Source organism: Nothobranchius furzeri, chromosome 2, assembly GCF_043380555.1.
Source record: "Nothobranchius furzeri strain GRZ-AD chromosome 2, NfurGRZ-RIMD1, whole genome shotgun sequence".
In the NCBI taxonomy this organism is placed as follows: domain Eukaryota; kingdom Metazoa; phylum Chordata; class Actinopteri; order Cyprinodontiformes; family Nothobranchiidae; genus Nothobranchius; species Nothobranchius furzeri.
The window spans coordinates 17,282,987-17,299,452 of NC_091742.1; the positions used below are offsets into that span (position 1 = coordinate 17,282,987).

General features: G+C 45.8%; 1 protein-coding gene across 7 annotated transcripts in view; it reads left to right on the plus strand.

Moving 5' to 3' along the window:
- The first annotated feature begins 6,111 nt into the window (after window positions 1-6,111).
- col12a1b (collagen, type XII, alpha 1b) overlaps window positions 6,112-16,466 on the plus strand; it is a 126,175-nt gene continuing 115,820 nt past the window's right edge. For 3 of the 7 annotated variants that reach the window (XM_070544682.1, XM_070544687.1, XM_070544695.1), the window contains exons 1-8: window positions 6,164-6,359; window positions 6,697-6,809; window positions 8,577-8,693; window positions 9,375-9,518; window positions 11,299-11,355; window positions 12,191-12,448; window positions 14,125-14,289; window positions 16,249-16,422. In XM_070544682.1, coding sequence (XP_070400783.1) covers window positions 6,734-6,809; window positions 8,577-8,693; window positions 9,375-9,518; window positions 11,299-11,355; window positions 12,191-12,448; window positions 14,125-14,289; window positions 16,249-16,422 — 991 coding nt within the window. In that variant the 5' untranslated portion in view covers window positions 6,164-6,359; window positions 6,697-6,733. Of the gene's footprint in view, window positions 6,360-6,696; window positions 6,810-8,576; window positions 8,694-9,374; window positions 9,519-11,298; window positions 11,356-12,190; window positions 12,449-12,593; window positions 12,697-14,124; window positions 14,290-16,248; window positions 16,423-16,466 lie in introns of those variants that run through there. The other 4 variants (XM_070544698.1, XM_070544704.1, XM_070544720.1 and 1 more) reach the window with 4 other exon arrangements.

The window sequence follows — 16,466 nt, forward strand, 5'->3', positions numbered from 1 at the left end:
ATCCAACTCACCACCAGGTGGTGATCAGTTGACAGCTCCGCCCCTCTCTTCACTCGGGTGTCCAAAACATACGGCCGCAGGTCAGATGATACGACTACAAAATCTATCATCGACCTGTGACCTAGGCTGCCCTGGTACCAAGTGTACCGGTGGGCATCCTTATGTTCGAACATGGTGTTCGTTATGGCCAAACTGCGGCTTGCACAGAAGTCCAATAACAAAACACCGCTCGAGTTCAGATTAGGTGGGCCGTTCCTCCCAATCACACCCCTCCAGGTCAAGCTGTCATTGCCCACGTGAGCATTGAAGTCCCCCAGCAGGACAATGGAGTCCCCTGATGGAGCACTATCTAGCACTCGTCCCAGGGACTCCAAAAAGGGTGGGTACTCTGAACTGATATTTGGCCCATAAGCACAAACAACAGTCAGGACCTGTTCCCCGACCCGAAGGCGCAAGGAAGCTACCCTCTTGTCCCCCGGGGTAAACCCCAACACACAGGCAGAGAGTCTCGGGGCTAACAAAAAGCCAACCCCAGCCCTCCGCCTCTCACCCGGAGCAACTCCAGCAAAGTAGAGTGTCCAACCCCTCTCCAGGTCTCGGGTTCCAGAGCCAATGCAATGTGTCGAGGTGAGTCCGACTATATCTAGCCGGTACCGCTCAACCTCTGCCACAAGCTCCGGCTCCTTCCCCGCCAGCGAGGTGACGTTCCATGTCCCAAAAACTAGTTTTCTTGTCCGGGGATTGGACCGCCAAGGCTCCCGCCTTGGTCTGCCACCCGATTCGCATTGCACCGGACCCTTCATGTTCCTCCTGCGGGTGGTGGGTCCACAGTTGGACGAGCCCATGTATCCGGTTCGGGCTGGGCCCGGCCGGGCCCCATGGGCGAAAGCCCGGCCACCAGGCGCTCGCTCACAGGCCCCAACCCCAGGCCTGGCTCCAGGGTGGGACCCCGGTAACCCTCCGGGCCGGGTACTCCGACTCTTCGTTTTAACCGCCATGAAAGATCCTTCGAACCGTTCTTTGTCTCACCCTTCACCTAAGACCAATTTGTCATGGGAGACCCTACCAGGGGCACTAAGTGCCCCAGACAACATAGCTCCTAGGATCATTAGGGCACTCAAACTCCTCCACCACGATAAGGTGACGGTTCAAGGAGGAGATGTATTCTTACTATTTACTCAAATTTGTATCTTTCATTTTTTGTATGATATTTAATAATTTTATGACATTATTTTGTCTGACAATCAATTTCATTATGATTTTGTTTTATTTAGTTTTGATATGTTAATCACTGTGATTATTGTCACAGGATGGTGTAGGAGGAAGTTTAGGACCCAAAATGCAGAGAACCAGATGAACCAGGCTGGAGGTAGATGATGAACATAAAATCCTTTATTTAGGGAATAATCCAAAAGGCAGGGAGCCAAAAACCAAAAATCCAAATGAAAACACTAGAGGCTAGAAACACTGGAGAGCAAACAAGAACGAGTATGACACCAAACAATGGACCAACAAAGACGCTAAGACACAGACAGGGTTAAATACACAGGGGAGGATGAGAGGGAGATGGGCTGCAGGTGTGTGGGGAGAGAGAGACCAGGTGAACTCAATTACTAATTAGGGGGGAACAAACATGACCTAAGAATAAAAACTAGACAAGAAGAGCAGGAACATAACTAATACTCTAAGGAGGGGGAAGAAACCTCAAATACCGATGAGAAAAACACACTAGAGAGACTAAATAATATGAACAGCTGTAGCTAAAGGAAAAAGACCTGAGAGAAAAACCTAATGACCAGAATGGCAGCAAACATAAATAATATTTTGGGGGTGGGGGCTGAAACTAGAGGAAAAGCACTACAGAAAGAAACTACAGGGGCGTGACTAAAAGGGGGCCACAGGAGCACAGGACCTGGGAGGGGGAAACCTAGAGGGCTGAAGATCTGGGGGCAAATGGGGAACACCAGGAGACACAAGAGGAAGACGCAGACAAGGACACATGAGGGCACTAGGAGACACAAAAGGAGAACATAGAGAGGGATGGAGAACACAAGGAGTCTGCTGCTGTCGTCAAATTCCAATAGTTGGCGCTGCAGCTGTTAGCTCGACACGGCACCCCCCCCCCCCTCACTCATGGTAAATCGTGGTTACGTTCCTCTTTCCTTTGTTATGAAAGGAGACAAACTGACAATCCAGCAGCTGGATATGAAACATGTTTCAGTAGAACCGTCCTTCAAAATGACAGAAACAGACTCTTTTGGGATTCTCTCGCTGTAAAATTCTCACTATTTTCTTACATACTGCACCTTTAGCAAAATCTCACTTTGCATTTCTAGGTGCAAATAACAGGTAGGGAACAATCTTTAGAAGCTGTTAAAAGTAATTATTTAAATTACTCACCTCAGAATGAGCCCAAAATCTCTGTTTTGAGAAAGCAGCAGTCGACAGGATCTGGCTAATTATTGAAAGGGCTTGGACTAATTTGTGAAACGCTCTTCAAACCCAGCAAACTCGGAGTTGCACGTAAAAAAACACAAAAATACTATCTCCAACAGCCAAACTACTAAAACTAAATAATTATAATACTAGAAGCGTTGTTAGGACTCAATGCTAACGCTAAACTACAGCATAAACACTCACTTGCATAATCCGAGTCCTAACTGGTACAAGGCGTGGCCGAGACTGCAATGCTTTAATAACCTACAGCCACAGCACTGATACGTAGTACTGTACCAGGCTACGTTGGACTGTACAGGTTCAGCCATAGGCTAACATTGATTCAAACCAGCTCAAAATAAGTGTGTTCTATAGTTTAGAGCTGAAGCGGGTGCTAGACTCCTTCATCAGAGCTAGCCGCTAATGGTGGCATCACTTCCTTCTCTATTTATCAGTAGGCAGCAGAGGACGGTGTCGCCCTCTGTGGTCTACGTTCTCTTCACCGATGACACAGTTCTATGAACGATCAAATGTGTAGACTCCCTCGCCTCTGTTCATGGTTCCACGCCCACGTCTACATGTTTCTTTGGCTTCCTTAATCCATTTTTATGTTTCTGCTGTTTGGTGGTTATGACCCTTGTGTTGTCCCAGTCTATTATATATAGCAGAGCATGGCACCGTCCTCTGCTGCCCGCAGATAAACAAAGGAAGTGACGCCGCTGTTAGTGGCTAGCTCTGATGAAGATCGCATGAGTGATTGAAATTGTCAGCAAGGTAAAAAAAAAACTTTACTGTTATTAAAAAATAAATAAATAACATTAAAATGCATTCAGAAGAAAAACAGAATGAATGTTACAAAAGAAGAATTTTGAGTTTTTAAAGAAAATGCATCAAAATGCTAAAATTATGACTAAACATGTCCACAACAGTATTAGATGCTCATTTGTCCAATTATCAGCAAAAAAGGTAGATTTTGATGCGACTTGCTCTTTAAAGAACTGAACTCTATTAGAATGGTTATGTCGTGAAGTGCCTTGAGACTACTCTTGTCATGATTTGGCATTATATAAATAAACAGAACTGAATTGAATTGGGGGACGGGTCCTCTTACTGTGGTACATGCTCATGCACCAAACTGCAGCTTAAACTACCCACCCTTTCTGGAGGTCTTGGAGGAGTTGCTGGGGAGCGCTCCTTCTGGTGACTCCCTCGTTCTGCTGGGGGACTTTAACGCCCACGTGGGCAACAACAGTGAGACCTGGAGAGGTGTGGTGGGGAGGAACGGCCCTCTGAGCTGAATCAGAGCGGTGTTTAGTTATTGGACTTCTGTGCTCGTCATGGATTGTCCATAACCAACACCATGTTCAGACATGAAGGTGTCCATACGTGCTCTTCGCACCAGGATGGATACCTTAGGCTGTAGCTCGATGATCTACTTTGTTGTCTCACATGATTGGTGGCCAGTGAGGAAGCGGAGCCTGGGGACTTTGGGTTGGGCTCTCCAGTCTGATGCTGAGGTCACTGAGGTGGACAAAAAGCTTCTCAGTGCAAGGCTCTGGAGGTGAAAGAGATCCGCCCAAGTACCTTAAGGCTCTGGATGTTGTAGGGTTATGTTGGCTGACACGGCTCTGCAATATTGTGTGGACATCGGGGGGCAGTTCCACTGTACTGGTGGTCTCCTTATTTAAAAAGAGGGACTGCAGGATGTGTTCCAACTAATGGGCGACCACACTCCTGAGCCTTCCTGGTAAGGTCTTATCAGGGATTATGAAGAGGAGAGTCCAATGGATTGTCTAACCTTGGATTCAGGAGGAACTATGTGGTTTTCATCCTATCTTGGAACACTGGACCAGCTCTACACCCTTAGAGGGTCCTGGAGGGTGTGTGGGAGCTCGCCCAACCAATCTACGTGTGTTTTGTGGATTTGGAGAATGCGTTCAACTCGTCCCTTGTGAGGCCCTTTGGGGGGTACTTCGGGAGTATGGGGTACCAGGACTGATACGGGCTGTGTGGGTTTCTGTATGACTGGTATTAGAGCTTGGTAGTGGGTACCCCATACCAAGGGAGTTTTCCTCTCCACTGTCGCTTTATGCTTGCTTAGTATGAGGATTGCTGTATAGTCACTGTCACTAGTCAGTGACTTGATGCAATTTGCTGGGTTCCTTATATAGGAAACATTATTTCTGATTGGCTTAATGAACTGACCTGAATTGGAATGTTTATTATGTGAAGTGCCTTGAGACGACTCTTGTCATGATTTGGCGCTATATAAATAAACTTGAATTGAATTGGTCTGCATTGCCGGCAGTAAGTCGGGCTCATTTCTCGCGAGAGTTGGAGTCTCTCTTTTTTTTTTTTTTTTTTTGCAGATGATGTGGTCCTGAAGACTTCATCAGAACGTGATCTCCAGCTCTCACTAGAGTGGTTCGCAGCCAAGTGTGAAGCTGCTGGAATGAAAATCAGTTCCTCTAAATCGGAGACCATGATCTTGAGTCGGAAAAAGGTAGAATGCATTACTTGGTTATTTTTTTGACACAACAAAATAGTTGTTTTACCTTGTTTTTGCTGATATTTAGAACCAAGTAACACAGTTAGATGAAATGTACAGAATGAACGTACAAAATACGTTTAAATGAACTCTGAACTACTGTGCCACAGTCACCCTCCTCACCTTCGCCCAATATGGATAAGGTGCCACACCATATGTCTGATTTTGTGGAAAAGAATAATAAAATGTGTTCTCTAGTTGGGTAGGCACCTTCCACAGTAGAAGTAAATGGGGGTTAATGGAGACCCATCCAAGATGGTGTGCGGTCACTTCAGCACCAGTCCAATGGTCTGTGCTCCAGAGAACAGCTGATCAATGACCTGACCTGTATTGGAATGCTTACTGTGTGAAGGTCCTTGAGACGACTCTGGTCCTGATTTGGAGCTTCATAAAAAACTTGATTTCAATTGAACCATGAAAACGAGTCCCACTCAGTGAGTGTAGAAAAGAAGTCATAATGGTGCGCTGGGTGTAGCAGCTGTAGGCCTGGGGTACTGACTGTGTAACACTGCTTTTATGTTTGTTTTAGGGTTAGGATTAGGGTTGGGCAGCAGGTTAGGGTTAGGTACAACACCGGCCCTCCAGGACCAGGATGGAATAGCTCTGCTGTAGGCTGTGTACGTATATGAGTCACTCTGCGTTACTCCAGTTGGGTTTTGAGTGAGGAGACCCACCCATTATGGCAGCGATGCTGTTACGCTCTCCAGCACCCAGTGGAGCATCTACGTATTCATGTCTATGGTTTAGGCCCGAGGCCTGGTTCGGGTCGGTTCTGGCTGGGAACAGGAACATCTGGACCTGAACCCGCATGCTTAGATGCCTGATTGGCAGAACAGATCGGGACTGACGTCTTCGGCAGCTGATGAAGGTTCTCCGCAGCCTGGAGGCTCGGATTATTTTACGTGATTAATGGCGACATTAGGCTGCCCTCCAGGTGAAAGGTCATTTTTGGTTTACTGACCTTTCTGCGCCCCCTCCCCAGCCCTCCCCCAATAGCCGCCTTTGCGCCGCTGTCACGCAGCCGAGGCGCACAGGAGCTCTCCATCAGCGGAAAGGAATGCGCCAATCTATGTAAAAGTTTCCTAGTGAGAGAGAGGCTGCCAACCCTTTCCAGAAGTCAGGGTGGAACGGCTGGATGTCGTCAGCGCTGTTTGCGGGGCTGGCCGACCTGGGAGCTGCCCTCCCGTTAAGAAGCAGATCGTCTGGAGACTCGGCTCACTCGGAAAAGGATCGCCGACGCGTCCAGAACCACCAACCCTCCCTTTTCTCAGACTTCAGCTATTTTTTAACAGATCTAAACCATCCAACATTTCCATCTGCAGGTCAGTCCCGATCCCGATCCTGATCCTGATCCTGTGTCTCTGGGGAATCTCAGGTGAAGAGAATGTTTTTTGCTAGATTTGTTGACTGTTATTTGATTCTGTTTGCTTTCTGTGACATTAGTTTGGATTCGCTGAACGCGGTGACTATGGGCACCGCGGTGCGTAATTGCGCACGGTGCCAAAGTGAACTCTTAGGTATAATTAATCAGATAAAGATAAGAACTAAGCCTTGTGGTATAATGTGTGATGAGATGTTCTCCACTAGGCTGGACCGCTTGAGTTCTGCGGACATCTGCTGTTCTGATGTGTTTTTAGTCCTGCTAGATTCGGCATGGCTCCGTTCCACCGTGGTACCACCACGTCTGATCAAATCCACCCGTTTTCTCTCAGTTTTCATGAATGTTCTGCTGAAGCAGAGGAGCTGAAGATGAAGATCAGACTGTCTCTGGCAGCTGTGGTCCTCCTGGCGCTGCTGCTGTCCTCCTCTCAGGCCCAGGAACAAGGTAAAGCTCCCCCTTCTCCTCCTCCTCACCTCCTTAATCCTTCACATCTGTCTTCCATTTCATCTCAACCTCTTTGCTCCAAAATGTAAAAGTGATTTAGTTTGAATAAAAACGTGACAAAGAAACGTGTGACTGAACTGGTTTTTCCTTCCAGCCTTCGACTTTTTCCAGATTTCTTCATCAGAAAAACAGCCTGCTGTAGATTTATGGACTGAAGCGCTTTTCCAACCAGATGTTGTCTCTAAATCAGCCTAAGCCCGTTGGAGCAGTGACGTCAGCAACTCCTGAGCACAAAAGAAAGTCACGTGGCAGGGTCTTCTCTTTCCTCTAGTTTTAGGATTTGTCAAGTCTGTTTTCACTTTGGCTTCGAAAGAAATCACATCTAGTTGGTTTTAGAGGAACTTTAATCCGAGCTGGCCGCAGTTACGCCCTTTCAGCAGCAGGAGGCGCTCCTGCTCTTTTTCCTGACGAGATGGAAAATTAAAAGTCTGGCTTTCCCACATTTCCCAGAAGTTTGACTGTTGCTGTGTGAAGTTTGTGCGAAAGAACAAACAGGAAACCCAGAAAAGTGCGGTAGAAGACTTTCTCTCTCCTCCCAGAAGAATTTATGACCTTCTGGGGGAGGCGGGGAGGTGGGGGACCCAAAGCTTAGAAAGATGAAAGGACAGGTAATAAAAGCAGTTTGGTCAAGGGTTAAAAGGGGTGGGGTCCACAGGCCAGCGTCAGAACCGTCTCCTGCAGGACTTGGATTCACCAGGTTGGTGGCTCCTTCGTTTTTACTGTCCTGTGATCGTCTGGGTCAAGCCTGACTGGGTCTCCGGACCTCGAGTCTCGGCTTCACAACAATATTTTCTACTGATGCTCTTCGGTCCTACTGGTTGGTGGTCTAGTCCGCTCCGTTAGCTAGATGATCCTGTGCTCTTCCTGCTGCGGATCTGTGGTTCCCAAACCAAGTAGCCCAGAAATGTGTGATGTAGCCAACAGGACTGGGGTTGGACCGTGTTCTCTCAGAAACATTTAGGATTTTTCTTTAGCTGTTCTAACAATCATGCTATATAATAGCTTCAGTTTTATTTTGATTCATCTCAGGGCCCCTGTAGAGCTCTTGGTGACCCGCTGTGGGGCCCCGAGCCTAGCATTGGGAACCACTACGGAGCTGTGAGGAGAACCAACGGCAGTCTAGAGAAGGTAGAAGGAAGAGACGACCTGACCCAGCAGACTGGTCCTGTAGAAGCGGACCTCTAGCCAGACAGGCTCTGAGAAAACCCCAACCAGAAGAACATCAGTGTAAAATATTTCAGCCCCCTTGTGGGCCCGTGTGTACGTGGACACGTGTGTGTGTGTGTGTGTGTCTGCTGCTCCAAGTTGTTGGAAACAACTTTCCACGTACACGTGCATGTTCACCCAGCTCTGAAGAACCCTGAACACAAAGGATGCACCAGTGTACTCGTGCACTCCTTTACCAGGTTTAGCAGTGGAGACCAGAAAAGCCTTCTTGGTGGATCCTCCTTGCTCCATTTTGGCTTCTTTGATTTCAGTCATTCCTCTGGAAAAATGGAGTGTATCCAAATTTCAGATGTTTATTTTCCTTCCCGTTGTTGTTGTTTGTGACGTCAGCCTCATGAGCGTTGTGTGTGGCCCCTTCTGCTCCAACAGTCGGCTCGTCTCTGACTTCCTCCTGGAAGTGTGGACTGTTGGGTCTGAGCATCACATACAAGCCCTCCTAAAAGCTGACCATTAACGCTGACCATGCTTCTCTCTCCACAGTCGACCCACCAGCAGATCTGAAGTTTCAAATTCTAAATGAGAATTCAGTAAAAATGACGTGGAGCAGATCGCGGTCACGGACGGAAGGCTACAGGATCCAGGTGGCCTCCGCCTCAGGTGGGTGCTTGTGTCACCTGCATGATGTGCAACACGAACTTCCCTCTGCAGACAAGTTTCCACCTGCATGCGTTGAATTCTGGGAATTTTGACGCTACAAGGAGAAGGAATGTGACTGGGTGAAGATGCCAGCGGATTTACGGCTGTAGCTCAGGAGTGTCGTATCGTTATTATAGGGCGACGGTGGCACAGGAGTTAAGACCCCGCCCCCTAACCAGAGGGCTGCAGGTTCCAGCCCAGTCTGTTGCAGTTGTGTCCTTGGGCAAGACACTTACTCATGTTGAGTGCTGGTGGTGGTCAGAGGGACCGGTGGTAGTTTATCACCATCTGTGTGTGTGTGTGTGTGTGTGGGGGGGGGGTGGGGGTGGGGGGTGGGGGTGGGTTAAGGTTAAAAGAAAGGACTTGTAACTATTTTCTCATGTCTGATGAACGTGTTGAAGTAACGTTCTGCTGCAGCGAGACCCTGTTGTTTACTCTCGTTGTTTACATTCTTCTAAAGCAGAACTCAGATGCTGGAGAGAATAATGGTCAGAGATTTTCTGCAGCTTTCAGCGTTTATTAAAGGTTTATGGTGGATAGTTTTCATTAAAGTGTTTATGCAGCTATTCCAGTCGTGAGGTCAGCCGTCCTCCAACTTCAGGTGACATCATGGCTTCCTTCTGAATTCACGCATTCTTGCAGGAGAAGAACCCCGAGAGTTTTCTGTGGCTCCGACTGTAACTGAGCTCTCCATCCCAGACCTGAGCCCAGATGTGGACTATGTTGTCACCGTGGTGGCGTTTGCCGGATCAGCGGAGAGTCTACCCGCCTCTGGCCAGATCACGCGTGAGTCACCGTCTCCGTTACTGAGACCACGTGGAAACTCTCGCCAGACACACAGCAGGTGTTCCTGCAGCTGTTTAACCAATCACAGATGTCCTTCAGCTGAGGTCGGGAGGTGTTCCTCACAGCTCCTACTTTAATCTGGCTTCATGGACGCTGATTTGGTCCTTGATGTCAGAAACTTTATTTCCACAGAAACTATAAAGCCAGAGCCACCGATGATTGATGTTTTTCATTTATAAAATCAACAGAATAACCAAGAAAACATTTATTTTAAAGGTAAAGTGATCAAAGCCTTCAGGTTGTTCCAATCATGATCCTGGTTCTGGTCTTCAGGACCTCACATGGACTAGTCATGGTCCACCGTTCCCAGGATCCACCCATTTCCCTCTGTACTATTCTCTCTCTCTCTCTCTCTCTCTCTCTCTCTCTCTCTCTCTCTCTCTCTCTCTCTCTCTCTCTCCAGTGTTTCCCCTAAGAATTTTTCCAGCTGTGGCGGCGGGGGTGGGGGGCTTGGGGAGAAATTATGACACGTCTCTAAATAAAGTAAAAATTTCCAGTGCAGAGAGGGGACAACCCATAGAAGCACTGATTTGATCTAATTTCAGAGAAAAGTAGAACAGGTTAAATGTACCTAATAAACAAAATTACTAACAAACTCAGGAATCTGTTTCTTTGCTTCACTGTTCTGGTGCTGAGAATATCACTAATGCGGATCAAAGGAGATACACAGATGAATGCACCTCTTATTTATTATTTGGAGACTACATTTACTGCAGCTGGCAGAGGCAGAGATTTTTTCTATTGATACACGGAATTTACAGAATCATTTTAAATTTTAAGAGGGGAAGACTGAAGGAGGGAGCGGTAAAATACAGGGGGTCCCCAGCAAAAACAAGAAACTATGAGTCTGATGAAACCCGCTGGTTTTCCATCAGGCAGTCACGGGGCAGCTCCAACGACCCAGTGGCTCTGCTGGGTCAATGTTATCGAGCTCAGTCTGGCTCGGCCGTGAACGAGCCGAGGCGACGTCGTGCTCTGCTTAAGAAGAGGCGTTATTTTCCCGCTTCAGAAGAAGCGTCCAACGTGTTTTTACGCTTTCTCCGAGACATGTCACGTCGCTAAGTTGTTAGCGCCGCGCGCTAACACGTCAACAGTGCAACGTAGCCTGCTGGAGGTTTTAAGGGTTCAGATGAAACACCCGACCTCTCAGGCTGCTCACACATCGATCTTAAGTTGTTGCTGTTGCGCTCACGCCGTAATACAGTATTAGATGCGGTTAAAGTCAGACACGAAAAAATAAATAAATTTTACATGAATAAGTGATGCTTAGCCTGGTGGGGGGAGGAAACCCTGGCCTAATAAGCACTGGAGGAAACCCTGTCATGATCGTCAACACTCATTTATCTTAATGCTATTGAAACATGTAAACCAAAAAGCATTATATCCACTGCTACCTTTCTAATTTTAAACTCAGTAACTTATGCTGTAACTTCACCTTGCCCTGCCTGCTCCTCCTTGCTGCCCGCCGGCTGTGATCACAAGCGACAACATAGTAGTTCCCGCTGCTTCTTCGGGAAACAGCGCAAAACCAGCAGATAGCTCCTGAACACAGCCTCTGCTGCACAGGGATGGGTCACATGTGGAGGTGTACTTCCACCAGTGTGTGACAAATTATGGCACTTTAACGTTAGCAGATCCTATTAACAACATTCTGCTGAAAACACTTGATTATTAATAATTAAACCATTTAATGTTCATTTGTTTAACTTTTGACCTCCAGTTGAGTCGAGAAGCTCAAGAGGAGGCCCCAGGAAACCAGGTCCTCCAGAGTCCGTCAGTAAGTCCTCCTCCTGAAGCTGCTGCTGCTTCCTGTTTACATGACAGCTCAGAACCAATCAGACAATATTTCACCTTATCTGGTCTAACTTTGTTTTCAGTGTGTGTGTGTGTGTGTGTGTGTGTGTGTGTGTGTGTGTGTGTGTGTGTGTGTGTGTTTGTGTGTGTGTGTGTGTGTGAGAGTGAGTGTGAGTGTGTGTGAGTGAAAGAGAGCGAGGGTGTGTGTGTGCATTTGTGTGTGTGTGTGTGTGTATGAGAGAGAGAGAGAGAGTGTCAGCGTCAGAGTGTGTGTGTCAGTGAGAGAGCGAGAGAGAGAGAGAGAGTGTGTGTGTGTGTGTGAGTGTGTACTTGTGTGTGTGTGTGTGTGTGAGTGAGTGAGAGTGTGTGTGTGCGTTTGTGTATGTGTGTGTGTGTGTGTGTGTGTATGAGAGAGAGAGAGAGAGTGTGTCTGTGTGAGTGAGCGAGCGAGAGAGAGAGAGAGAGAGAGAGAGTGTACGTTTGTTTATGTGTGTGTGTGTGTGTGAGTGTGTACTTGTGTGTGAGAGTGAGCGAGAGAGTGTGTGTGTGTTTGTGTACTTGTGCGTGCGCGTGTGTGTGTACTTGTGTGTATGTTAGTGAGAGAGAGCGAGAGAGAGAGAGAAAGATTGTGTGTGTGTGTGTGTGTGTGTGTGTGTGTGTGTGTGTGTGTGTGTGTGTGTGTGTGTGTGTGTGTGTGTGTGTGTGTGTGTGTGTGTGTGTACCTCTGAACCTCTAGGGGTCATCTGTGTGTGTGGGGGGGGGCAGAACCCCACTGGGCCCGGTCCAGCTGAATGGCTGACAGTGTTGACTTTTCCCAGGATGCCCTTCGACTGCTGCAGCTGATGTGGTGTTTCTGATCGATGGTTCTTGGAGCAGACCCAATTTCAAATTCATCCGGAACTTCATGTCTGCGGCTGCTGGAGCTTTTCAGATTGGTGTGGACAGAACCCTTGTGGCTGTGGTCCAGTTCAGCCCAGACGTCCAGACCGAGTTCAGCCTGAATCAGCACCCGACCCGATCGCTTCTGCTGAAAGCCATTGGCTCACTGCCCTACAGAGGAGGCAGCCGCCGCACAGGTACAGTGTTGAGGTTAACGCTTTTACTGACTACACCAAACACTGAACAGACCACAAACCTTTGCTTTATTCATTTTATCAACAGAACGTTTGAAATGAACATGGAGACAAAATAAAACTGTATTAATGTTGTATCAAAGATAGGAGAAAGTCATCTGGTCCAACTGTCCCATAGATGTGAGACATCTGCTGGTCCAGCATCAAGTCCTAGAGTCGCACAGGATTCTGGGACATGATCGAGAGGGCCGGTTAGTTGCAGTACTAAGAGATTACCAATAAACTAGTTTTAGACAAATGAAACACTTTTAATTATGATAATGAAAAGTTTTGTTTTTTTATGGGTCTTGTTGTTTGGTAAAGGTGTGGAACACTAAAACCATGTTTTAATGCTTATGTCTGGTTCTAATGGGTCACTCTGAGCGTTTCATGCAGGCTGAACATGAAGATAGTCTCCTACACCTATCTCCTGCAGTTGCTTCTGATAGATATAGTCTCCTACGCCTATCTCCTGCAGTAGCTTCTGATAGAAGATAGTCTCCTACACCTATCTCCTGCAGTAGCTTCTGACAGAAAACAGACGGTGAAGCTCTAGGATTAGAAAAGTCTGACAGATCTACGTCACACAGTCACTTAACGTATTCTGGTGAATGTTCTCAGTCATCTGGACTCATTTGGTTTCTTGAAGATGTTTCTCTTCTCATCTGAGGAGCTTTGTTCATTATGACTGGAATATGGGAGAGACGAGCTAATAGCTGCTAATAAGCAGCTGTTAGGGATGGCACGGAGGAGCTTGGGACAGTCAAAGAGAACTTATAATATAGTTCTGCTGTCAGCCTGTAGAAGTTCTTGCTAAACTTTAGTCCGTTCCATGAACCAGGGCAGGGACATCACTAGGATTGAGAGATGGGGGGGCTTAGCCCCAAGGGCATGACTGTTACAGCTCCTAAAACGAAAGAAACCATGCACCCATCTGACAAACAAATTTTGCTGTGCGAGAAGTCACGTGATCTGCTGGACAAGATGGCAGCCTAGGTTTTCAGCTCTCGGCCCAGCCTCGCCATTTAGTAGATTTTTTATGGTGTTACCGGCTCCTTTATCGACAATTTTTGGTTGCAAAAGAAAGCTGATAATTATTTACTTACATTTAAACTTGAAATTTGCCCCCACAGTAGCTGCTGGCTTCTGATCTGCCATCCTTTAGAAAATACCCGCTGCATTCTGGGAAATTTTTGACCAAGGCTAGGCTACAAGACACCTCCCATGTATCCGTGCTCAGCTAGCTAAACGGCTAACAAACGGAAAACAGACATCTTGGTAGAACATGAACATTGGAACACGCCTTGGTGGTTTCTGATGACGAATCTCCTAGGCCACTGGGGCAGGACCAAGGCATCAAGGTGAGGTTCCTTAGCATGATCTGGCTCACGTCAAGTTCCTGAAAATGGTGCACCTGTGATTTGTTTCCCCAGAGTACAATTTACATGGTATTCATTCTTACTAGAGACTACTGCAGTTATATGGATTGACCCTCATATTACCTTTTACTTTTCAAACGTTTCTAGTGTTTGAGCACAAAAAATTACACTTAAACAAGTGTTCCACACCTTTAAGTCATCAACAAACCCAAAGTGTGACTTGTCTGACTCTGCACTGAAACCTGTGATCCTCTGGTTTAGGCGACGCCCTCAACTACATCCTGACTCACACGCTGACCGAGGCTGCCGGAGCCAGGAAAGGGTTTCCAAAAGTGCTGCTGATCATCACAGACGGTAGATCTGATGATGTGCTGGAGAGTTCTGCCCTGCAGCTGAGGAGTGCGGGGGTGGAGATCTTTGTCCTTGGTGCGTAGCCAAAACTGCTTTATTGGCTCCCACACATCCTTATGAATGGTCCAGACAGCTGCTGTTTGAGATGATGTGAAAATGGAACGTTCCATTTTCATATCATCAGCAGGACAAGCAAATAAGACCAGGTTAGAGTTAGGTTTACATTCTGGAGAATAGCACCCCTTTGCTCTGGGTTCAACAGCAGACACAGGTAACAACAACAACAAAAACAACAACAAACAGAAACACAAATACAAACAGAACCACAACAACCACAACAAAAAAAACAGAAACACAACAACAACCAGAAAACACAACAACAACAACAGCAACAACAAACCGAAACACAGCAACAAACTGAAACACAACAATAACAACAACAAACAGAAACACAACAACAATCTGATTTAATCTGCTGGCCAGACACACAACAACAACAACAGCAACAACAACAACAACAATAACAAACTGAAACAAAACAACAACAACAGCAAACAGAAATTTAACAACAACAAAAGAGAAACACAACAACTATAGCAGCAACAATCTGAAACACAACAACAACAATAACAACAACAAATAGAAACACAATAATAACAACAAACAGAAACACAACAATGTCAGTGATAATAACAAACAAAAACACAACTACAACAATAACAACAACAACAAACAGAAACACAACAACAATAAACAGAAACACAACAACAACAACAACCAGAAACACAACTACAACAACAAACAGAAACACAACAACAAGAATAACAATGACAAACAGGAACACATAAACAACCAGAAAACACAACAACAACAAAAACAACAAACAGAAACACAACAACAATAACAACAAACTGAAACACAACAATAACAACAACAAACAGAAGCACAACAATTACAAAAACAAACAGAAACACAACAATAACAACAACAAACAGAAGCAAAAACAACAACAAACAGAAACACAGCAACAACTACAATAACAACAACAAACAGAAGCGCAACAATAACAGCAACAAACAGAAGCACAACAACAACAAACTGAAACACAACAACAACCATAACAACAACAAACGGAAACACAACAACAACAAACAGAAACACAACAATAACAACAACAAACAGAAACACAACAACAATCTGATTTAATCTGCTGGCCAGAAACACTACAACAACAACAACAACAACAAACAGAAGCACAACAACAACAAACAGAAATACAACAACAAACAGAAACACAACAACAAAAAACAGAAACACAACAACAAACAACAGAAACAAAACAACAAAAAACAGAAACAAAGCAACAACAAACAGAGACACAATAACAACTATAACAACAACAAACAGAAACACTACAACAACAACAACAAACAGAAACACAACAACAACAACAAACAGAAACACTACAACAACAACAACAAACAGAAACACAACAACAACAACAAACAGAAACACAACAACAACAATAACAGCAACAAACAGAAACACAACAACAATAACAACAACTAACAGAAACACAACAACAATAACAACAACTAACAGAAACACAACAACATCAACAAACAGAAACACTACAACAACTAACAGAAACACAACAACAACAAACAGAAACACATAACAACACTGGAAGAATCATCAATATTTTGAACTGAAATGTTCCAACCAGTCAAATCCATGAATACATCTACAAGCTGCTTTGTCATCACTAAGCAGATCATTTAGAAAATGTCAAGCTTTGAGACAAATCCTGCTTCTTCTGCAGCTTTTTTCTGAAGAACAGCTTCTGCTAAACGTCAGATTTATTTAATGGAAGAAAAATATTATTTTCACAGGCGTCTAATCTTGGCTTTCCAGGGTTGGAGACCTCTGAGCTTGAGCTGAAGCAGACTAAACAACAAACACAACAAATAAATGATCTGATTTAAGCTGCTGGCCTGGAGGGGACAGATTAACCTTGTTCTTGCCATGTTTCAGGTGTCCAACATGCCAACCCAGCAGAGATGATGTCATACGCCTCCACGCCATACACCAGCCACGTCTATAATGTGTCCAGGTTTGAGCTGATAAAGAGCTTGCAGAGCCAGCTGATTACTCAGGTGTGCTCAGGTGTGGAGGAACAGCTCAGTTCTCTAGTCAGCAAAGAAGAAGGTGAGATCCACCATAAACAAACTTCTATGATTAAATGGGTTTAT